The 26,407-nt window shown below is 36.7% G+C and overlaps 1 protein-coding gene across 1 annotated transcript; it reads left to right on the forward strand.

The window, feature by feature from the left end:
* The first annotated feature begins 643 nt into the window (after positions 1-643).
* On the forward strand, positions 644-23,130 carry LOC149076148 (G protein-coupled receptor dmsr-1-like). Its single transcript, XM_089245496.1, has 2 exons — positions 644-811; positions 19,752-23,130. Exon 2 carries the CDS (start codon positions 19,871-19,873, stop codon positions 21,110-21,112), a length of 1,242 nt encoding a protein of 413 aa, XP_089101622.1. The 5' UTR covers positions 644-811; positions 19,752-19,870; the 3' UTR covers positions 21,113-23,130.
* The last annotated feature ends 3,277 nt before the right edge of the window (positions 23,131-26,407 follow it).

Below are 26,407 nucleotides of genomic sequence, written 5' to 3' on the forward strand. Positions count from 1 at the left end.
GTCTGATATTTTTGATCTCATCCAGAGAAATCTGCAAGTTACATTAACAAAAATAAACCTACATAAATTCATATAAAATTAATTATCAAAAACTCATCCCCCGAAAATGAATTTAAATAAATTTAGTTTGATTAAACATACGTTTCACATATTTTAAATTAAATTTCAACTTAGAAAAAGAAATAGAGAAAAAAAACGAATAGACACACATTTCCCGAATCCCTCCATGTTTTAAATGTGAAGCAAAAATTTTCAATTAAATTTTATGTGATGCATTCGATGATACATAGTAAACCTCGTTTAAAATAATCATATTTCATCATCCGTTCCACTTTATTCGTTTAATGAAAATAGAAATGAAACGTAACTCGTAATAAGTCTAATATAAGAAGTTTAAAATAAACAAAGTTGAACAAATAAAGTTTCAAATTAAAAAAGTAAATAGATTCATGGCTTTACTTTCCAATTAAAATCCTGTTCCTACACAAACAGGTGGATTTCCAGGAATTTCCAGGCGCATGCGTGAAGAAAGGAGCTCACTTCTGATTGATTCAGACATCAAATAAGCTAAAGCGGGAGAAATCATTTCGCCATCCGGGGTTTTTTTTCCCTTCACCATTCATATCCCGGACACCAAGAGAGCAAGAGGTCAGAAGTTACCAGTGATCACAAGCGGTGGAAAACTTTTAATGTATAGAACCGAGAGGATAAATTGAAATACACAAAAGAAATATACTGATCAAAAAATTAAATCAAAAATATTTATCCGCAATTTCGATTCTCCTACCGCTTCTCTGAAATGAATTTCAAAGTAAGTTTATATTTCCGTGTTTATTTTATTTCACTTAAACAATTATATCTTTCGAGAAGTAAGTTTGCTGATTATGAAACGACTTAGAATAGTTCTAATATTATTCCATAATTAATGTAGTTCGAAGAAATAATTTTTTTTGGCTGAAAAAGGTTTTGTTCTGTTAGATCTCTACGAACCTTATTATTCTTCTTACACATAGATAAAGATAAATTAAGAACGTCTAACACATAATTAAAAGAAACTTTTAAACGCTTAAACTTTTTTGACATAAATAATATGTAATACTTATAACTTTATAATTGCATTGTAATGAGGGACAAGATTATTTATTTGTATTTTCATGCATTTAAGGGGATTGGGTGTACGTTAATTTTCTAAAAAACACATTTTGGAATTCTAATTTCCAAATACTATAAAATTTTGTGCATCTAACTATGTTCGATGTTTTGTTTTACCTGCTCTGAAATTATTTTTAACATTTTTAAACATAATTTGCCGGCAGGCACTTCATGTTGTTGAATTAAAATTCGAAAAAAACAAAACCTATAATTATAAAATCGTAAATGCTCTTGTTAAACTGTATAAAAATATCCATAAAATTTAAGAAAAAAAATTAATGTCTAAAGTGAATAGATAATTTTTAAATGTTCCTTAAAGGAAGTAGATTTTTCTCATAGGAAAGCGTGGGAAGCCGATCGTGTACCAACCCTCTGAAATAAATTTTGTTATTGATTATAAAAATGACGTAAAATAATGAATCAGGGAAAAAATCTACCGAAAAAGGTTTGAATGTTCTTATTTAGTATTTCTATTTCATTTTTGTATATTTTTACGGATCATAAAAATTATTTTTCGTCAGACACAGATAAAAATTCAACAATATATAAATGAGATACATATAATGATGTAATTAATTAATGTATAATATATTATGAAACTATCGTTTTTTCTAGTTTCTTCTTTATAAATTAATTTTAAAACGATTATAGAAAATAGTAGTATTAGATTGAAAAAAATGTAAAAAGTTAGATGAGAATTCTTAAACAGTAATAGCATGTGTCCCCCCCCCCAAGTATGAATATTTTTTTTCAGGCCCTTGCAATTAATTTTTTTCTAATATTCAAGTATTCTCACTGCATAAGTATAATACAGTAAAAACTCCGTGTTTTGCGAATACTGGCGTGACGAAAAAAATTCGTTCGAAAAATGGAGGTGACCGTAAATCAGGGGTTTTAAATGCATGCTTTAAATAGACTCGAACAATTTTTATTCTCTCGTACAGGAGGGGGAGGGGTGACCGTTAAGAGGATTTTAATGTATATAAAATGTTATAATGGTTGTTTTATGCTCCCAAGTTCTCATTAGACCGGGATCTACAATTTAAAGCTTCCCCCAAGTACTTCTGCTTACTCACAACAGAGCTCAGACATTTCTAAAGATTGAGCTGAAACTTTACTTTTATTAAATGCCATTTAAGAAGTTACTGGAAAGTGTCAAAAATAATTTAATATTTAACTTAAACTTTCCCTATTTATATGTATATATATATAGGCGTTGGCCAGATATTTCATCTGCCCAGTACCCAAGTGGCTGTGTACCAACCATTCTGTTGGTTTTGTTCCAATCTGGCTGCCACTTCAAAATTCCTCTCTAAAATAACCCACTTAAGAACTCTAAACTATACGTATAATGGTGAATATTCTGGTAATTAGTGGATGCGTTTTCGATTTTTGCACGTATGAATTCTCATACAGAGTGATTCTATATTCATGGGACAAACTTTAAGAGGTGATAAAAAACACCTAAACAAGCATTTTTGGTCATAGAATGCGTGGTCGAATCGCAGTAGCAAAGGAGGTAGAGGGTGTTTTTAAAGAGTGTACAACAGCACTTCACCAAAAGAAAATATCATATCTTTCCGACGTATTTGCTGCGATGTGTACTATCAACCACTCGAGGATGCAGATGGTTGTACTGTGATAAGCTTCATGGTGCAAAATGGGTAAAGAAAAATCTATCACAAGTCATTGCACCTCTTGTCACAAGAATCCAGAGTGGTGCGATTGGGACGATCACTCCTCCCAATAGATGAATAGTATGGGGAGAAAAATTGTTGTGCCCTGTAAAAGCCATTTTGTGTTTCTTATGTTTTTCCGCCTCTCAAATATAAATTGTGTGTTTCTTTAAATGCTGTGGCTACGAAAAAATGAAAATAAATGAGCTAAACACTAGAGAGTGGTCGAGGAAAAACTCGAATTAATCATCTCATGCAAGGCACATTAATTAAAGGCACTTGCTATTCTGAACGTATTTGACTTTCGCGTTACTTTCGTTTCATGTGCGGATTGAAATAGGAAGTGCATTCGCTTGTCGAACATCGGAAAGCCTTTTCTCAGTGCAAATACCGCTGCGAGAGAGGGGGGTAGGTTTCTTTGCCAACCCAATAATGTTGAAAAGTCAGGATGTTTACACGAGCCTGTACTTCTTCGCGGCGGAATACGAACGATTTTGTTCATCGTTCATTCGTTCTGCCCAAAGATCAATCTGATGATATTAAGAAACGATTAAATATTTTCTTGCGTGACTAATCACACCATGAAGTATTTATCTCAAATGGACGGAGAAACTTTCTCAGAGAGAGACGGGGGAAAAAAACTAGCTAAAGATAATTTCATTTTACCCTTACATTACTGCCGCCATTCGGAGACGATGGGAACTAGCCGGCCCATCGTCAACTGCGGATTTGAATTTCTATAGATGATCCATTTAATTCTATATATGATTTTTATTAATCCTTATCTATCTATCTATATATCTATATATCTATCTATATATCTATCTATATATATATATATATATATATATATAATAAATATATATATAATGAAATATAAATAAATAAATAAAAATATATATATAAGGTTAAAAGCATTAAAAGCTCAACCCTCTCAGCAGCATTGACGAGATATATCGCTTTCTTGAAAAGGGCTTTATTTCAGCAATTTTCAGGTATTTAATAAAGCTGTTTCCAGACTTCCCCCCTCCCACCCTGACTTTTCACCTGCTGAAACTCGGACGATAGCCTACTTCAGTGTTTTTCAGCCTAAGATTCTTGAATACTTTGTTATTAGGTCCACGGAATCATTTCAACTTACTACTCTCGCATGAATGCCACATTTTTTTTATGTGAAATTGTAATTTATTCAATGATATGCAAACTGTAGAAAATTTTTTTTTTTTTACACCTATTTATATCATATCCTGTGTTTTAAGGTTTCATGAAACCATTGCAAACGTTTGTTTGCAGAGCTTTACATTTACATGTAACCATTAAGCTCTATGGACTATAACACATTTACATGTTATAGTCTTGATAGAAGCTCGCTTTCATAGGTATACTTATTGTTTCGATTGTTGATGATAAATTATATAATTAAATCAGTTTTTTTAAACTAAAGGTTGTATAATTAGCGAAATCTTTCAGAACTGCGGGGTGACTTCGGACAGTATTTTATATTCGTTTCTACAGGAAATGGATTAATCGTTGACTATCTGGATAGCCTAAACTCTGAAGAGGCTTCAACCAGTAATACTAATAATATAACTAAAAATAAATAAATAAACCACATAAGAGACAGAAAAGTCAAGAAAGTCTTTTCATGCCAGAAGAATCTGAAATCGATGCTCCTGCACTACAAGAGATGGGAAGATAAACATGTTGTGCTAACTCCTACTGCAGAACCGTTTGATGAAGGACAAAGTAGACCCATAATTAGAATTGGAAATTTATTTTACTCTAATATGAGGGAAAAAATAGCCATGTCAGATTACTAAACTTTTCATGATGAATATCATGTAAATTTCATGGAAGAAAAAGTTTGACTGGAAGTCAGAGCTGAAAGATGAGATTTGGTATTCGTCTGACTTTTTCTCTCTCTGTATGGAGAAAGGATATTCCCTCCAAAAAACAGGCATGTTGGACTAGGCAGATTTATATTGTAGGCATAAGAGAATAATTTCCAATAATAAAAATAATTGTAATAAAAATAAAATTATGTATTTATACTTTTTTTCATTTGTCCACAATTATTTTCACTGGGTGAGATGGAAAAATACGCTTCGTTAGGTGAAATATCAAGATAATAGAAGAATGCACCCAAGTCACCATACTTGACGGGGTGATTACTGCTACTCTACTACTATACCCTACATGCATCTTGTTCATATTCCTTTGAAAAACTTCTAACCAACTGGTACATGTTGGAATGTGTCGGGCCGTGTTGTGAACCTGACGTGATGTTTGTTTCTGTGTAATGCTTGTTATAGTGCTGCCATCTGCTACCTAATTTTCGAACTGTGTGTGAAGTGTAATGACTGAAGATTTTACAGTTGAAGGCGTGTTCCTCTATGTGGCGAAGCTTTTTAAAGGGAAGATCGGCTCACATTCGCATCTCGAAGTTGGGAACCACAAAAAACCAACTTCAGCCGACCACCACTGTGGACGGGAAAGACTGCCGCGATAGTGGTCGAGTGGTCATAGTAACGTACTCGCGTCCGATGACCCGGATTCGAACCCCACCGTCGCCATGGTGGTGGTCGGCTGAAGTTGGTTTTCTGTGATTCCCAACTTCAATACGCGAACGCGAGCCGATCTCCCCGTTAAAAAGTCTCGCCACAGAGAGCAACAGACCTACAAACAGTACAAATTCAATCATAACACATCACTCACTTCACTTCTGAAATATAGATGGCAGCACTGAAAAATCAAAACCTCCCGCACAACTCACTAGGTAGTAAATCGCCCATAAATGGTGATAGACCTGAGTTGTGCTCGGTTTGAAAGAAAAGACGGGAATGACTTAGATACTTAGATACGGCTTTGCATTCATTTTTCTCCATTACAATTTGTTGAAAAACAATTATTCTTCCATGAAAACACAGGTAAAAACTTTTTCTCCCACTAGTGGTGCAACGTTTAATAAAAAATGTTAATAATGTCCAAAATTTGCACTCAAGTCACCCATTTGATGGTGCATTTGTTGTGTCTTCACCAGTTAGATGCTCAGAAATACCCACCTTTATTTTTTGTACAGAAGTCCTCTGTGTTTCTTAAACGGAAGTAGACGAACTCTAAATGGAGTTTTTGCTGTTTGCGCATGAAAAGAGCCATATCTCCGACTAGTTGTGCAGTTGAAAGGTTAAAATGAAGGATTGTAGTTTTGATGGTACTGGTAGATTCAGCTAGAAGAGCTGAATTTAATGGTACCACGATGTTAAGAACAACACTAATTTTGGCTTTCGAATCTTGTATCAAACACGACCGGTCATGTTATACATTGTTCATTGGTTTCATTACCGAACCCTTTCGAAATCCATTGTGATGTCACCGTCAGACATGAGTCTATCTCGAGTGAAGTAATCATTGCCCCCATCGTTACCGATGTTATTCCCCCTGAAGAGATAGTTATTAGAGATGAAACGTATATCAATCCCTGAACGCCGTGACCATATGAAACGGAAAATACTCATTTGTTTGAGTTCGTTCCTGTCATCTCTGAGGGGTTCATCGAGTCGTTACACGTACTGGAAAGCATATTCGGTAGCGATACATGAAATTCCTTGTGCCGAAGCGGAATTGCTTTCTTCCAGGTGGATAACACGAGTTCATTCTGTAAGAGATTCGATTACCATCTGGTTGACTGAATTTTCGTATTCCAAGGGATCTTTTCAACTGAGGTATCAAGTCAGGTCTTGTTATAGTGAAGACTCTCTCGCGTTCGATGAAACACCTCCAAAAAAGAAACAAGTGTGATAACTGTAAAATTATGTTAGAAAGTTTTCAACGTATACGCACGCAAAGCATGAAACTCCACAATAACAACTCAATTTTAATCCTCTATGTAGATCAATAGGAAGAAAAGAAATGGGAATCAAACAGCTCTTTCATGTACAAATGCGCTTCAAACTTAATATTTTTACATTTCGAAAGGTATCGGGAATTTAATATACATTGCGTCCGGTAAATTCGTAAATATTTTAAGAAGTTACAAAAATTGAAGAAATTGATAGAATTTGAATGTACGGTTCGTTAAATAGTTATTCTCACCAAAGGGGATTTTTTTGGTTCATTTTTATTAAATCATTTTTTGCCTCACTACGTTAAATTTTTGCCCACGAGGGCTAATTAGACCGGGGCCTACAATTTATTGCCGATTCCGAATGGTCGCCTTTTTTTCTTTATGCTCACCGAAAGTTTGGTGCGCTAACTCCTGGATGTAGGACTTCCTGCGGTAGCGACCTTTTCCTGTGGTCATGTCGCTGTTTGTGTTGTATCTCTGTGTCAGGAAATTTTCTGACAAGGACGAACCCGGTATCGAAATCCCGACACCTCTAAGCATCCTTTGGTACTTTAGGTGACTATCTTATCGACCTGGGCTATCGCGCCCCCTCTTTTATTTTAGTACTGAAAAAAAACATTAGTTCAAGTTTTTCTCGATAGATGGTGTTGTGAGAAAGAGAGGTGTAAATAGTTGGTCCTGAACTTTTCTTCAGTCACTCGTGTGTTCGAAACGTTCGTAAAACTTCAGCCACCAATTCGGAGCTGAGGTAAAACAACTTCACCAATATCAAAATCACGATGAAAACCTTATGTAAGTGTCAGTAACTGGAATATTCAGAAATGAGCAGTTAATCGTACACCCTGCATTTTATAAGGCTGATTTTCATATTTCCAGTGACTTGCTTCCGTGAGTCACCCTCTATCATAAAAAATTTGAATTAATTTTCTCCCCTTTTTCAAAAAAAAAATTCCTCGTGAGGATAACTTTTTCCCAAACCGCATTCAAATATACCAATTAATTAAATGTTTTATGGATTTTTAAAGTATTTACGAATTTATGGGACACCCTTTACAGACACTGAATCAGCGAAATCAAATTATCACAATTCTATCTACCTTGAATCTTCACTCGTATATCGGAGTGCTATAGATGAGATATTAATTAACAGCCCATACCTCCTCCATCATCCGCCAAATAAATGCAGTAGTTCATTGAAACCATGGTTGGTATAAGAGAATAGGGATGATGGCAATTCAAGAGTCATCACACCATCTCTAAGATGGCGAAAAATTGAGAAATGTGGCTGGAAACACATCTTTATCTCTGGGGTTACCAAAAAATAATAAAGTCACCATACGATGAGTAAAATGTTGCACATGTGTTAATATATTGATGTGATGACAACTTTACCCATAAATAATAGTGAATTAGCTAGAAATGTTTTTAAAATTTTCTTAGGAATGTTCGATAGACATAAAACTCGAAATAAACACGATTCGACATTCGCACTCGATCATACAGTATTCCAACTATGTGAATCAGTTCACTAGGGGGACTAATCAGCACCTCCTAGAGATAGAAGGCCTCTGCAGTGTTTGCCATGAACGTCATTCAGACTACCTGGCAAGTTTGCCACATTTTGAAACACACCATCCTATTTCGTTTCTTCTTATTTTGGCGCAGAATCTTCCTGAACGGCACAGAAATACTGCAGAGTGATTGGATGTGGGGCATAGAAATCGCCAATTCTGAGCCCGATCATTTCTTTTCCTCGCGATACTGGCACGAGCAGGGAATCTTTTTTCTCTGAATATTCTGAGGGAAAATGGTCTACTTACTGACCTCATAAGCAAACTGAAGCCTTCTATCTTTAGGAGGTGCTGGGCTAATACACCAAACTGGCCATATCATATTACCATACTACCAACTCTGGCCATATCGCTATAATGCAATTTACTGCCATTAATAAGATGGGTTGGAAATGAAGGCTCTATTTATCGGTGGTCACCTCAATCTCGTTAGGAAAAATATCTTGTGTATATCCGTCCTCGGGTTTCAACCTGGGCAACCATGATAGCAACCTCTATGGTGGTAGACGAGTATCTTTCCGCCACGCCAGTCGGGCGCACTGCTAAGCGACTGCTTCCGAGAGATTTGGTCGTAGTCAGCATTATTAAAATCTGGTTCAAAGAAAATGCGGACTTAGAAACGTTCAAGTATCAGTTCAAGAGCTTCAATTATACATCAAACTGCTTTTATTTGTGTGAAATCAACATTAACGTGTCGTAATTCAAGGTACAAAGCGCAATTATTTCTCTCCTCTGCAAAACTGAGGTAAAAGAATAAATTCCAATTACTGCATTTTATCGGGCGCGCGCGCGTGTGTGTGTGAGAATAAAACTTTCCATTAGTTCCACATTGTTTTGGTGAAGTCAAAACTTAATTTTATAATACAATACTTAGAATTTTAATTTTATTTAATATTTTTTTATAATATTAAAATAGGGATTTAGGAGGTTTTATTTTCACATTTTCTAATTAATGTTCACAGTTTCAGTGAATTAATTAGTCCCGTTTAGGTTAAAATAAATTTTGTTTACTTGAATATTAGCTTTACTTTACATCACTATGTAAAATTATTTTAAAGTATGGATAAAAATATCTTTCCAATATTAGTATTACAAAAAAAATTGCGATTGAATATAATGAATGCTAAATTGATATTTTTGATGCTTTACGCTGAAAAAGCACTCGTTCGTCTACTTACAGCATAATCTGCATATCAAAAGCCTAATTTTTTTGTCACTGACACATGTTTCCTGAACATCTGTGCTTTCTTTTATCGTAAAAGAAGTCTCCTAACTTCTTTTCCTAGAGGATTATGCAACTAAAAGCTGTTTCCATTAATTTATTAGCATCTATATAATCGTTTCGCTAACAAAATAAAGATCGGGAACAGATAAAAAATAACATCACATTTCTTGCATTTCTGACACATCGAAAATTTTTTTTGCGTTGCTTCGTAAATAACTAGATCCAGCTTCAGTCATTCCGATAGTAAATGCATCTTGAGACTAACTACAACTTTTGACACTTAATTACACGATCATTGAGATCCATTTGTTGCTGCATAAGTTACTATTATGTTCATTAGCGCACTTTTTCTTCCCCGACTACGATGTTGAGTATATTTATTACTAATTCCTGGATGTTGTTGACCAAAAACATCCTGAAAAATAACCATAAGAAATATAGTCCAAAAACTCGAAAACATTTTCTAAAAATGCCTTGAACACTAAAAGTAATACATATAGAAATTTATGAAGCAGATAGAATGCTTCAACTTTGAAGCGTATATATATCTGTTTGAAAGGCACCGTACATGGACGGCGTCAACAATCAACTAATAGCTCGTGAATGACATAGGCCAACCGCCAACCAGATGACCACATGCATATAGAAATGCCCTCTCCACTTGTCAATACAAGATTCATACAAGGATAGATAGATAGAAACGCTCACAACCCCGGACTGATGCAAAGCACCTTACTTCCGTTACCTCAAAAGAGGCAGAGTTGTGTCGGAAAAGTTGGCAAAGATTTATAGTGGTGGTTCTCCTTGCCCCGTGCTCGCAAGTATCGGATCACTCGCGTCGTTCTCCGCATGAAGACAGCCATCATACATACAAGGAAGAAAATTCATCACTGCCCACACTAAATTCTGACGCTTGATCTGATCTGGAGCATTCAACTCCGGAACAGTACAGACGGACGCCCACTTCACCTGCGGTCTTCGACATTTCCAGTTTCCCGAAAATGGGACACCGATCGGAAGACTGTTGTCTTATTGGGCATTTGGGAATTCATTTTTGAACGTCTCAATAACGGCTTCAAACGAATGAGTTGGAAAATATTGTTCAATCATAAACATTCTTTGCTTCTGGCAAAAAAAAAAACATCTCGATCACACAACAAACAAACAGCCAATAAGTATGGGAAATGGAAAAAGGAACGACTTTCCATCTTGTACAGTATATTGTTGCTGTCTATGAAAAAACTTTTCATTTACAATCAGTAGAATTTGACAAATTAATTTTTTCATTACGGGTTGCGCGACTTTTCTATCACTCTGTATATATGTACCAATCATTTTGAGAGATTTCACATAACATCTTCATTGTTATAGTAGTTTGTAGCCACAAATTACGCATAATATAGTGAGAAGAAATATGCTTTACTCTTCGATTCTTCATAGTGGACCTTGAGTCTATCCAAGTAATAGTGTTGAAATAACCCTATATGTGACACTTGTTTAAAAATCGCTTTGTTTTTTACACCCTTATGTGTGGTATTTTTTACCCCTTGTGTATTTTTTCGTCCAGAGAAGCTTGGACGAACACTAGGAGTCAATTGGAATGCAGTTCACTCTTCACATGATCAGCTTAGCTCGAATTTCGTGGGTCACGTAATGCTAAGAGAGGGAGAGAAGGTTGAGAAATGGAGTCAGTTTGTTTGAATGGACGAGATATATATTTGATTTATCTGTATAAGAGATGATCTCAACAGTAACTTATTTGCTGCGTGAATTCGACGAATATTACCAAACATTTCGACATATTGCAGAGCCTAATGCTATTTATCCAGCGCCTCATGTGTTATTTTACAGTTTACAGAAACTTTGCCCCCGACCATTTGGCCTAGAAAATTTCGTCCCTAGTATTTCACCTGCCCTGACCGTATGAGTGACAAAGTAAATGACCGTATGATTGATAAAGTGGGTGACCCGTAGGAGTGATCAAATGAGTTGGACATTTCATCCTGATTTTTCACCTGCCCTAGCCGTATGAGTGACCAAGTAAGTGACTATGAGTGAACAAGCGCATAATCGTATCAGTGACCAAGTGCATAATCGTATCAGTGACCAAGTGCATAATCGTATCAGTGACCAAGTGCATAATCGTATCAGTGACCAAGTGCATAATCGTATCAGTGACCAAGTGCATAATCGTATCAGTGACCAAATGCATAATCGTATCAGTGACCAAGCACATGATGAGTAGCCAATGATTCTCAACCACCTCGTTGGGCATTTCGCCTGTTGTGGCGTTGTATTTGTATAAAGTGACCGCATGAGTCACCAATTTAGTGACTAAATGAGTTGGACATTCAACCCAGATATTTCGCAACCGACATTTTGCCCCTTGTGTGAACTATTATGTCAATTATGTCACTCACTTGGTAATTCACATGATCATTCACTTGGTAATTCACATGGTCATTCACTTGGTAATTCACATGGTCATTCACTTGGTAATTCACATGGTCATTCACTTGGTAATTCACATGGTCATTCACTTGGTAATTCACATGGTCATTCACTTGGTAATTCACATGGTCATTCACTTGGTAATTCACATGGTCATTCACTTGGTAATTCACATGGTCATTCACTTGGTAATTCACGTAGTCATTCACTTTTTCATTCACATGGTCATTCACTCAACCATAGTCGCTCACACACTTACACGCTCATACGTTCACTCACTCAGTCATTCATACGTTTGCTCACTTGGTCTTCACTCATACTGTTACTCACTCACTCATATGGTCACTCAACTCACTCACTCATATGGTCACTCAACTCACTCACTCATATGGTCACTCAACTCACTCACTCATATGTTCACTCAACTCACCCACTTATACGGTAACTTACCTAATTAATCGTTTAGTCACTCACACAGTCAGTCTCTCATACGGTCAGGGCAGGCGAAATGTCGGGTGCGAAATTTCCGGGGGCAAAATGTACCGGGGACGAAGCATCGGGGGCGAAATATTTGAGGCGAAATTTCCAGTTCCTTCATTTTACGATATTTCACAAGAGGTATATTCAATGTAAAGGAAATTCTAATGTGCTCTACATCCTCTTGCAATCACGCCTTTTCTCAACTGTTGCAGCCATTTAGCTGCAACGTCTAATAAATCTTCTTCATCAGCAGCAATCGTTATCCAAAAACTTGTCAAAGACACGCTTTTTCTTGTGAAAGGCTTGTGTGTGTAGGGGGGGGGGGGAAAGAATCGATTTTATGAGGTTTTTAGTTTTCCTTTAACGCGATTACAAAACAAGAAATATGCCGGTTTCTGTGGAAATTTAATTAAGATCGTGATTAAAACTTAATTAAAATACATATTGATTAAACAAAAATCAATTTTCATGATAATCGAATAAATAATATATTTTTTTTAGATTAAAGTATGTTTTTTTTTTGGTCGAATTATTTTATTATGAATTAAAATGAATTTATAAAATTTCGGGATTTTACGGTATTTTAACAATAATTAACTGTTGTGTGAATCCAGCAGAGCAGTTATTTATATAATCTTTATTGATAATTCTAGATGTTCAAATAAACGATTTGGAGCAAAACATAATTTTAAAAATAAATCGAGATTTATACAAATTGAGGAATCTCGAGCAAAAGTCTAAGTGAACCAATATAAGAACAGGATGTCACATGAATCCGTAAATATTTAAAAAATTTATAAAATTTGAAGGAATTGGCATATTTGTGAATGCGGTAGGCAAAAAATAATTCTCATGAAGAGGGTTTTTTGGGTTTTTTTTTAATACTGCACGGAAACAAAACCCTGAAAATACGCAAATCAGAATCCTATGAACTGTAGGGTGTACGATTAAAAGCTCAATTATGAATTTTCCTGTCGCTGGAGCTTTCATTTGGTGTTCAACCAATGACGTTCACATTGGTTGGTAGAGCACTATTGATGAAGTTGTTCTACCTTAACTACAATCCGCCGGCTTAAGCTTTTCCAACGTCTTGCGCACACAGAAGATATTGAAGAAGGGTTCAATTCAGATCCTACTACTCCTGCCAAACTTTTGTGCAGCGTTCTCTATCGACAAAAAATTAAACTGATGTGCGCTGTAATGGCTACGTGTTTTTCTCCTGACAAAAAACTCTTCATAAAATGACTTTTCGCAAACACTAAACACTTTCTTCAATTTTTATAAATTTTTAAAATATTTACAAATTTATGAGACACAACGTAAAACCTTTCATATATGTTAATTATAAATTATTATATAAATTCAACAAAACAATAAATAATCTTTTTGTTCAGTAATATGGCTTTCGCAGAGGGCACTCTTGTGTAACCCAACTGTACAGAGTGACGGAATTCATAGCTAGCTCGTTTAACTACAAATATTATGTTAGTGAAGCATATCTTGACATGAGTAAGGCGTTCGACAAGACTAAACATGATACACTACTGGTCAAACTTACCGACATGGGCTTCCCGGAGCATTTTATATTACTCTTCCATAGCTATCTTTCAGGAAGAACTTTCAGAGTTATAAGTGGAAAAACATCGAACGTGAACCCAGTGAGAGCCAGTTCCGCAAGGATCCTGTTTAGGCCCCCAACTCTTCTTACTTTATATTAATGTCACTCCTGCACCTCTCTATGCGGTAGGAATCATAGCACTTTTTGCTGACGATGCCATCATACTCACCAATCACAGGAAATCTAAAAAATGCCGTGAAAATCTTCAAGAAATCGTAAAGGACATTGAGAATTGGTGTGGCATCAACGCCATTGAGCTGAACCACAGCAAGTGCCAATTTATTTGGTTCACAAGAAAAACGGACCCAGGAAACACTCCCATCTATATCGGTGGAGCGGCCGTGGAACCAGTGAGAAAAGTAAAATGCCGAGGCTGTATTCTGGACCGGCCAATGACTTTTGGTCCGCAGATTGACTATGTCAGGAACAAGGCCACCCAAGCCCTAGGCATGCTCTCCAAAATGACATTTCCTCAAGCTCGTCTCCCCTTAAAGAATAAATTCATACTATATAAATATATACTTCGACCAATTATGACGTATACAGCCCCGGTCTGGGCCTACGCAAGTCATAGAAACATGCAAAAACTACAATCTCAGCAAAACAAGATCCTAAGGTCTCTTGTGAGGGCACCTAAATTTATACAGGGAGCTGACATCAGGAAAGACCTGGGTATACCCCTTATACTGGACTTCATCAAAGATCTGTCTACAACCCACTATGACAAACTGCAGAACTCTGAATATGGCCATCTCAATGAGATAGTGGATTACGACCCATTACAGAGAACAATATGAAGTGAAGTACCATAGGCCAAAAAGAGTCATCCTATTATATCCCACTTTATCTACTTTCCCACTGGTATATTGTACTCATTCTTGTATCCGTATATGTTATCTATATGTCTTATATATTATTGTATGTATTATATGGTTTTGTCTACCAACGATTTTTTTTAAATATTGAATATTTCAATTTCTCCCCCTTATTGTGATCTTTTAGAGCGCATACTACATTTGTACTTTGGACATGACGTTAGACTTGATTTCTGTTTATTCTACACAAACACACACTCATGCTTTACATATACATGTACAAACTTGTCTTTCTCCTTCACAACGCCTCAGAAAGGCTATTTGCAAGTCGTCAGGCAGCGTCATTATGCTGGGAAACGACGAAATGAATTAAGTTCTGTTCTGTGTGATCCTTCTGTTAAATGTATACCGTTGTAAAGATAAAATCTCGTTTTAACGAAAACTTTTCTGATCCTTTATGAAGAAATTTCGTTATAGCGAAGTGATTTCTCCGTTTTTTTTATGGAGTTTATTTTAACGGGATCCGACTGTAATATGAGACGTTCGAATAAAAGTTTTAGAGTATGGACACACACACACACAAAATAAATAATTAGCAATATACATCGAGATTTATGCAGTTGGAGAATTCTTGAACAAAATTTATTTATTAAACGAGTAAATATTACTGCCAAATCCACAAAAGCAAGTTCAATTTTAAACTTTAAAATTAATTAACTTTAAAAAATCGGAAATCGTCGGATAACCAAATTTCGATTATCTTTCAAAGAAATATTTTGTGTGTGAACCATTTACTAAAAATAAATTCTTCTACTTACTACATAGATCGATGTATAAACAATCAGTAATTAAACAATCATAGAAAATTCATTGCAGTATGGAAACCGGTAAATATCACGATTCTAAAATATTTGAGTTTTAAATTGGAAATAATACACTTCGAGAGAATAAATCATCTTAATTTCCCCCTTTTTTCAAAGTCCTCTTTCGCTTAATGCAGTAAAAATTTTAGAATAATTAATTTAAACTAATTAGTTCAGATAACAAAGTCAACAGACAGTGACTTGGTGGCGTTTCTACTAAGTTTCTATCGATGCCTAAAAGAACAAAACCGAAAAGAGGGGGAGGGAATGATAATGACTATTGTTTCTCTACTTTTTTCCGTTCAATTTAGTTTTTACTAATTAAGCTTTAATTTCCAATTTTGGATTCCATTCGATTCTAGTAATTGAAATTTTATCGATGGTTGAATTATTTCCACATTAGATCGGAATTTTTTCCTCCTCGGAATAACGAGCTACGGTAGACGCCGCATATTAGAATCATAGATAATGTTATCATTCGGGTATTGGTACCACTTTCGTCGGAACATACCAATAGCATAACGTGGAAAATAATTCGTTTTTTGTTATCAGGACTTCGTTTATGTCATCAATTTTTTTTTGTCGAAAGTCTTCTCTTATTGAATATGTATAAGCTAAGGTTGAACCTGACTGATTTTGTTCCCTATAAGTTATCGTTATTAATCTGCATGACTTTGTAGGAGGTCAGATCAGAACGGACCGAGCACGACCAGGCCATGTCTCTTAAGCGATATAAGCTCATTGCCCCCTCCCCCAGAGGGCGTGGTCATGAAGGACCACAATGATCCGATTGAAAAAAAAATTAATAATTGGGGTGACTATCACGCACGTGATCCAAATGACCTTTTGCCATGTATGTGCCTTCATGTGGGAAGTCAGACATGTAATGAAGAAAATCAGATTATACATTTAGTTCGGGGGCTCCCTTAATTTAGGGTACCTAGAGGACCTTTAGACAATATGCATTCAAATACGAGATTCCTTAGGAGGTCAGAAGGCTCTCTTATTCACAAAAAGTTTCCGTTCACAATGTTCTTATCAGGCCATAATAGCCTCTATGATCCATGTACGAGTAGCTCTTCTTTTGCAATTTATTTCCTAGGGAAAGCGCATGTGTAAGATTAAAAAATAATTCCTCTCTTTCTTTCAGTTCTTCGTCAGTTTCTTTCAACTGACCACATTCACAGTTCCTCAGCCGAAAAACTTTTACAAGGAAATATATAGAACGTACAGTACATTATAAGTATCGTATTTCGTAAAACACATTAAACCAGTGGTTCTCAACCTTTGAAAGCCCGTGGTCGAGTTGATTTCTTTTTGTCTTTGAAGGCCCAGGCGAATACATCGGCCGATATACAGGAATAATGGAAAATAAATGAGGAAAAATGAAAGTTAATCACTCCCGGCCCGGTTTGACTGATGTCAGGACCCGGTACCGGACCGCGGCCAAGCGGTAGAGAAACATTACATTTTAAACAGTGTTCCATTCTAACCTCTTCCAAATTTCTGAATAAAAACGAGTATTCTAGCTTAAAGGGTAGGGGGAGGGGGATTGTGTTTTAGAACAATTGAAAAAAAAAGGACGATTGAACATTTTTGAAACCTGTTATGTTGGGAAGAAAAACGGAGTTGTGGGTTGCCATACGTCCCTTTCAACGAAGCGGGACATATGGTCATCGTACTTACAACGGTTTTTCTCCCGATCGGTTATTGTTATCAAAAACTTCAAGTTCCGATTCGATCATATTAAGTGGTGTGCACTGTATACCACAACTTATCTTATTTAACTACGAATAAATTCCCTATGGATATCGATTAAAAATTTTAAGTGAATCTCAATTTCTTTCACGTATATTTCATTTTAATTTTTGTTTCTTTCCTTCTAACTATAGCAATCCGTGGTAAATATTGAACATGAGACGCGTCTGGTCTCATTAAGCCACACGCAATCTTTAATTAATCTACAGGATCTTCGAATCTAAGATGTTTGTGAATATATATGACCGGCGGAAATTCTATTCGTGATTTCTCATTAATTGATTATTTGTCTCTGAACCAGATTTTCCGATAGCTAACTTCCCCCGAAGCAATCATTGAGACGAACTGTAAATAGTTATTAATTAACTATGTGGAAGATTCTTGTGGCATGCTGCTGTTTTTAAGAATTTCAATTATTTAGCTATTGCTTTCCGCGAATTTATAGCGGGACAACCTGAGGTATAACATGAGGGATTATTTGTGAAATTTACGCGGGGTTTAGTTCGCTAAATCCGTCTATTTATCACGATGTCTTTAAGAGCTTCTGCAAGATGGCAGGTTGGAACAAAACCTTCGACGTGAATTCTTTTTCAGTGGATCTACAGAAAATAGATAAGTCTGTGGAGTTATCGAAGTGATCATTCTCCTACCAATTTTCTCAGCTCTGTACAAAGCCCTGAATATAGGGTGACCGAAATAAAGGTATCCAAAAGTAATGGCTTACACTGAGAAAACCGTACATTCTTGATATTTATGAAAGGGGGAAGATATGTATGCAGGTGAATTTATGCGCCTTCGATAGGGTATTAACACTAAAAGGGCAGGACTATGCGTTATACCTATAAGGGTTCCTGGCAGTCATTTCGAATGCTGCTTTTTTTTAGTGCAATATATATATTCACACTAAATTTGTACTATAAAAAATAACAAGCATTGGCCTACATGGTTAATTTATAGATTTTAAAGAAATTTACCTCATCTCAAGCATACAGGATATCAATAAAATGACTCTTTAACCTTAAGTATGAAAATATAAAGGACAACTATTGACAAGATTTACCATGAAAGAAAGATAAACATTGCTCACACATAGATCCCCTCGTAAATTTCTATATTTTTATGATGTATAGCTTTTTGTATGTGTATCACGGACTTCTCTATTCAGACTATTTAGTTGTTCGCTCATGCTAAGCAAGTTACATTTTCTATACGCATTTTGTACATTTTCCCCCAACAAACGTTTGGTAACCTACTGCATATCTCCGATGTCTTGTTTTTGCATCGAGAAATTTGCCACTTTAATCGTTTCCTAAAACAGATGATAGTACGAGTATAACACGAGAGAAAGTATAACACGAGAGAAAGCATAACTCGAGACAAAGCATAACTTCGACAACGTAAGTGCATTAGTGCCACGCATATTCACATATTTCTACTCCATCGCTCCTGCACACACCGATTCTTTAGAAGTTCTCTTCCCGAGAGAAATGCTTACGAGATGCGTGTATAGTAAAGGAGTATCAGCATGTGGAAATTCAAGGCGCGAATGTGACGAGAGAGAGAGAGAGAGAGAGAGAGAGAGAGATTTCATGCTTAAAAAAAATATTTTCTCAGAAAGCAGCAATCAGGCCGATAACATTCAAAATCCACGAATAATATAAAAAGCCAACTAGCTTGTCTAGTTGATTGTTTCCAAAGTTGAAAGACAGATGTAAGCGCTTCTTTGAAACACATATACCAGGCATTCCTGGAAAACAAACTTCAAATAAGATACACAACAAGCAAACAGCGCACTCCGCCATGCCCTAATTCCCAAGAATTTGTCAGAGTGTCAACGTAAGATTCACTTGGTTGACACAAGCTTTGACAAACTGAATTCAAATCAATGGCACATGTTAAACGCAGTGTATTAATTTAATGAAATGTGAAGCCTCCCACATGACTTGAAGCAGCGTATCTCTCACATTAAACTTTATAAACCGACAAATAAACTCTTACGTGTTTCACTTTTTTGGTTCAATTTGAATTTATAACTAATAATGTGTACTTCGTCCACTACATATAAGAAAGACTTACGGATAGGTGTACATACACCTATAGCCCGGGCACCCTGCACATACTGTACATAGCCTAAATACAGGCTCGCATAAATTACATTTAAGTATATTGAATCTTCATAGGTTATGTTATTAAAGATTACACCACAGTCACACAAAATGTCATTTCATCATTGATATATTTGCTGCTTATCTGTACATTTTTGTTAGAGACTAAACTACGTCTCCGTATTCGTTTCAGGAAACAACATCTCGACTCAAAACCAAAATGTTCTCTCAACTGCATTGATTTCACATAAAAGCCGTTTTCTGGTTTATTTCTCGAACTATCGAACGAAAAAATAACGTCGTTGAATCCTGATGTACCCTACGGTGATTTCCTTGATATGCTGTTTGGCAATTCCAGAACTGAATTCAACCGAGCAGGAGCCATTCGACTACTTATACCAGTCAGAGCAAGATTACTTCCCGACTTATGCCAACCAGACCTATTACGATTGGTTTGCGGATCCTCTGAACTTCTCCTTGAACACCACGTCTGTTCCGGAAGTGGACACTGACGACGACGAGGATCATCCGAGACCATATTACGGGGACAAGTTGAGGCAACTGAGACTACACTATCTCCCAGTGCATGGATATATAGCTGTAATCGTGTGCATATTCGGGATATTTGCCAATGTATTGAACATAATTGTGTTGTCTCAAAAAGAGATGATATCTCCCACTAATGCCATACTTACAGGGTTAGCCGTCGCAGACATGTTGGTAATGGCGTCATACCTGCCGTTCTGTATCCACAACTATCTGCACCTTAATCAACCGTATGAAGTGAAGTTTTCTTATGGTTGGGCTGTATTTACGCTGTTCCACGCGCACTTCACCGTTGTGTGTCACACGACATCCATATGGCTCACTGTGACGCTGGCCATCTGGAGGTTCATGTCGGTGAGCTTTCCGGCAGCAAGTAAAACATGGTGCAGCATGCCTCGCGCAAAATGTGCCATTCTGTCCACGTACGTCAACTGTGCCATATTCTGCCTGCCATCTTACTTCACGTTCACGATCAACGAAAGGGAGCTAAACGGAAAATTGCTGTACCAAGTCGGTTTCAGCAAGATGGCGCGATGGAAAGGCTTCGACCTCGAAAAGATAAATTTCTGGATGTTCAGCGTTCTGACGAAGCTCATACCATGCATAGCTCTTACGGGCCTGAGCCTGGGACTGATAAAAGTTCTGTACGAGGCCAATATCCGCAGGCAGCGGCTCAAGAACAGGGTCGAACACGACAAGACTCACGACAGGACGACGCATATGCTTCTCGTCATACTCTTGCTGTTCCTCATAACCGAATTTCCGTCGGGGATACTCGCCCTTCTGAGCGGTGTGCTGGGTAAAGTCTTCTTCGACAACGTCTACCTGAACTTTGGTGAAATGATAGACCTCTTGGCCTTGGTCAACAGCGCCATAAATTTCATCTTGTACTGTTCAATGAGTAGGCAATTCAGAGATACGTTCTCGAATCTCTTCACCTCGAAGATAGTCTCGAAATGGATGGCTATTGCTGAAAACAACACAACCGGAGATACTACGTGCGTATGACTACCGGTATGCCACTAGCACAAGTTCGTAAATTATTTTATCAGGAAATTCAGATATTGGCTTTGTGTTTGCTACCACAGGCTCTGAATTTCCTTGAAATATTCTCAAAACCCGTGTCACGGTCCTATTCAAAATGGTCGTGATAATTAAACTCGGAATTATGATAAGGAATGGCGTCGAATTAAAATCAACTGCCATTGCTAATACCGTAATATTGTAATAGAGTGGAGCCGCTTGTATATCGAGAACATGAGCACGATTACGGATTTAGAAGAATACACTGAGACGCTAGAAAAACTGATTAACTGTACCTTCGGCTCTGAAAGCCCTTACCAAGCAGTTCGCAAGCCGACACTTGTTGATGCCCCAGCATTGAAATGCAGCAATTTGAGTCAGTGTTGCACATCTATCTCATGAAACGATTCCTGTCAGCTGTCGATGAGTCCCCTTCCTTCAGTCTTCTTGCTCCACCAGCACTTCTGTCGGAGATTTGTCGATTTTTTTCGTTTATCATGTGGGCCATGTTCTGGTCTAATGGTGGTGATGTTTTTCCGGATTCCTTATGTTCACGGTGCAGTCTTGCGATGGTGTGCGCGAAAATTCAAATTTTATCTTCACCTCGGAAATGCTGTGACCATCGGAAATCTCCCGAGGGCAACTACAAAGCCACGTTTGAAGTCACTTAATTCGTGATAACCTGCTCCTGTTGCAGCAGAAATTGAATAAACAGCTTCCCTTGTTACCAAGTTGTCTTATGCAGGGTGATTCTAAATTCACGGGACAGACTTTAACAGGTGATATAGGACACCTAAACAACTATTTTCCATCACAGAATGCGCGGTCGAATCGCAATAGTAAAGGCGGTAGAGGGTGTTTTTGAAGAGTGCACAACAACACTACACCAAAACAAGTACTACATTTTTCGGACGGATTCGCTGCGAAATATGCTATCAACCATTCGAAGGCGTATGAGCACCTTCGGATTAGATTGGAGTTTTTTATTGGTGCAAGGACCATCAAGATTATGCTGCACCAAACAATTATCAAGCAGTATGATGACTTGTACCAAAATTTGCGTTACCCAAGTTGCACCATGAGAAGGCACTGCTGACCACATCGACTTACATTGATTGGATGCATTTCTCTCTTATTTGCATACGCTCGGCTGTACCAGTTTTCCTGGCTTCTCTGTGTATATTGTTAGAGTCTCGGAATATCTTTGTGGAATATTTATTAACAGCATTTGAATCAAGAGGAGAACCCGAATGAAATAATGACCATGACTATTATCTAAAACTTGTTGTATAATTAAGGTGCTTGCTTTAACAAATGATCGATCTCTAGGCTTCGGTCAGCAACGCCATAAATTTCATTTTACGCTGTTCAGTGAACAGGCAATTAAGAGATATGTACTCAAATCTTTTCACCCCGAATATAGTTTCGAAATGGATGTCTATTTCTGAGAACAACACGGCAGGACAGTATGACTACCGGTATGTCATTAATACAAGCTCGTGAATTATTTTATTTTTTTCAGAAAATTCAGAAATTGCATTTGTGTTTGCTATCACAGGCTTTGAATTTCCTTGAAATACTCTCAAAACCCAACGCTTATATTCAAAATGCTTGCAATGGTTAAACTTGGAACTATGATAAGAGGCATGGCTTCGAATAAAAATCATGAACTGTTTCTGTCAATACCGTTCTATTGTGCAAGAGTGGAGCCGCTTTTATACACCAGGAACATGAACACGATTACGGATGTAGAAAACTATATTGTTAGAGTCCCGGAATAACTTTGAATTTGTGGAAAAATACTTGTGAATATAGTATTTGAATCGAGATGAGAACCCGAAGGAATAATGAATATGACTGTTTTATCCGAACTTTGTTAAACAACTTAAGGTGCTTGCGTACATAAATATTGTCATTGTAGGAAAGATTTTAATGTATGCGTTAAGTATTATAGCAACACCCGACGTGCTGCATTTTGTTCTCGTAACTGAAAATATGCTCAAATAAATTGTGTCCCGTAGTACTTCAATTCTCTTGAATGAATAGATATCCAGATTAAAAAAAAAATTAATCGCGACTGGATATGAATCTTTATAGAGCCTCATTAGAAAGCCAATGATTACTTTTTCAAAACGTACTGTTATCCATGTTTATAGTTTAATATTCAAATATTCACGATATCGACTGAGCGCTCCGTGACTTGCGCTCTGGGGACATTGTTGAAAATAATTACTTCTGTCACTTGACACGGGAATATTTTTATTTTTTTATTATTTATTTATTTGTGTTTGAGGACTTTCATTACCCTTTGGAAAGCCTCAAGATGAAAGAAGAAACTATTACCATAATAATGAGTCTATTTAAAGAAATATATATCCAAATACCGGCAACGGTTTCAGAAATCACAAAAGTGAGGCAAAAAATTTCGAATAATTTCGGAATTTATTACTTGCCTTGAATATATTTCTGATTCTCTGAGCTTCTATGTTTTTGAATTGGAAACACGGTTAAAAGTGAATACCTAGTTGTTGATTTCATTCTATTACGAGAATGGAGCTCGTTTCGTATAGAATAATTCGAGTGAGGCTGAATGTTTATTAATTTTCTGTTATCGATTTTAGTAACCGTATAAATTTGCAAAGTTAAGAGGAGTTTCTTTTGAATATTCTAACAATACTAGATTCATACAAGTATGGTAATGAGTGTATTTTTATGCTCCAAGAGCAATTATATGTCTCAAATACGCAGGGTGCCAGGACTAAAAGGTATCCAAAAAATAATGGCTTATACCGAGAGTACCACTCATCCTTTATTACGAAAGTGTTACACGATCGGTAGGGAATAGCTCCAAATTCTTTATACAGTTGACGCTCATTAACATCGATCGTTCTAAAAAGTATAAAATTTAACTTCTCCGGAAAATTGTATATTCTATTGACGGAATGAAGATATTCTTTCATTCCGTCTAGTACGTGATACGGAAAAAATAAACAGCCGAGTTGTTTGCTTACGAATTCAAAAACACATGTGACAGGCACTCCTCACAAAAACTTCAGGATGGTACACGATACATTACGGCACGCACCAATTTGTTAGATGTTTCTCTCTCGTAGGAATGTTTACGAGGAGCATGTACGGTTTAGTATTAGTTGTGGCAGTTGAACGCTACAACATAATGTTAAGTGCGTTCTTAGGATAGTTGAATTTAAATCAGTGTGACGGGTGTTAAATGCCGTGTACGAACTGAGTGGAACCTCCTGCATGATTTGAAACAGCATATATCAGCAGCAGTTAATTTAATAAGACCTCAAATGCAATTAAACACTTGGCAAGGCATCGAGTACCGTTCAGGTAACTGCAGAGTTACAAATGGTGCTCACATTGAAATCTACTAACCGGAAATTTTATACTTGAGGAGTTGCCCTCTTTTCAATGCAACTTGAATTAGGTTTACGAAAATTTCACCTCTGACGTTTCATCCACGGTACATTTCGCCTGCCCTGATCACGTGAGTGAAGAAGTGAAAGAGTATGAGTGACCAAGTAAATGAGTGAGCGACCGTATGAGCGAATAAATTGGATGAGTAACCGTATGAACGACCAATTGAAGGGATGAGTGACCGTATGAGTGAACATGTGAATGAGTGAGTAACCATATGAGTTACCATGTGAGTGGCCATATTAGTGATCAAATTAGTGACCGTATAAATGATCAAATTAGTGACCGTATAAATGATCAAATTAGTGACCGTATAAATGATCAAAGCAGTGACCAAGTGAGTGATTGTACGAGGATTAAGTCAGTGGGACAGTACCCCGAAAATTTCAGCTTCGTCATTTCGCCCTTATATAAATATGAGTAGTCTGCAAAAATGTGAATAGTAGGCCTACATGTTAGTGTGTGCTTAGTGAAATCACAGTGAAAGTGCGATATAACGATATTTTATCGATTATACACGATATAAAGGTATCATACGGTCACTCACTTCATCACTAATACGATCAGTCACTAATACGATCGCTCACTCATTCACACACTTGGCTACTCATACTGTCACTCATACGGCCATTTACTAGACCAGTCGTACGGTCACTCACTTGGTCACTCATACGGTCACTCAAGCAATCACTCACTCACTCACTCAATCACTCATACGGTCACTCAAGCAATCATTCACTCACTCAATCACTCATACGGTCAGGACAGGTGAAATATCATTCATAACTGATCATGTGTGGTTCTCCTGCTATGAGCTCTTACTGTTGGATACCTCTGAACCGGGACACCCCGTATGATGAAATTACATTCAACTCGCTATTGATTTGAGACACAAAATTGTAGAATTCAAATTTAAGGGAAAATATCGTTCTATTTGGATGATGAGATATTATTGTTATTTGGTTCGCAAGCAAGAATAATCAATTTATGAAGCGTACAATCGATCATTTTCCTTCGACAGTTTTCCATTGGTGCCTGGAGTGAACTTAATAGGGAAGTGTGTGACGGCTGGTCTCTATTGATGTCCCACGGACACGACAGAGATTCTTTGTAGCGATTGTTATTTCCTGGGAGAAGGCGCATTCTTCTTGAAGAATGTCTGAACCTCCTCTTTTCTCCTTGTTTCGTCTTTTCAGTAGATACCTGCGGAAACGTAAATGGGCAGGACTGCGAAATCCTTTCAGAGAGAGAACTCGAAATGCAGACGTGATACGAATGTGAGCTATTATTCAGCGAGAAAATTTCGTCTCGAATTGTTTGCCATGGAAATAACATGCTAGTAATTAGCATTGCGCCTACTGCTCATTAATGGAAAAGCATTGCTGCGAGAATGATCTTTCATTAAATACTGTTAAAAAGCTTAAAGAAAGCTTTTAACGATTGTGTTAGGAAAGATGCAGTTTGGAATAGAACCGGGTTAAGAACTTGTATAAATTTTCAGAAAAATAAAGTCTATTGAAATAATAAAATGATTGGAAATAACTCTTATAATAAATAAATAAATAAATAAAATCCCTGGCAGATCGTAAAGATCTCTTAGGAATACGTGCTGATCACGTTACAAAAAAAAAAAAAAATCTTCAGTTTATTGTTTTCAATAATGCAAAAAATTGTCAAGACATAGAATAGACTTGGATAGTCAAGAAATGCTGAATTTAAAAAATAAAGTAGAGCAGCGGTTCTCAACCGGTTCTCCGCGGAGCACTTACGGCTCCTTGTGCACTCTCCAGGGGCTACGTGGCCGCTCCGGGAAAATTAAAAAAAACAGTAAAATTAAAAAAA

This window comes from Pholcus phalangioides, unplaced genomic scaffold (assembly GCF_987345545.1).
Source record: "Pholcus phalangioides strain wild (caught in Gottingen) unplaced genomic scaffold, Ppha-v1.0 ptg000015l_1, whole genome shotgun sequence".
NCBI classification, from domain to species: Eukaryota; Metazoa; Arthropoda; class Arachnida; order Araneae; family Pholcidae; genus Pholcus; species Pholcus phalangioides.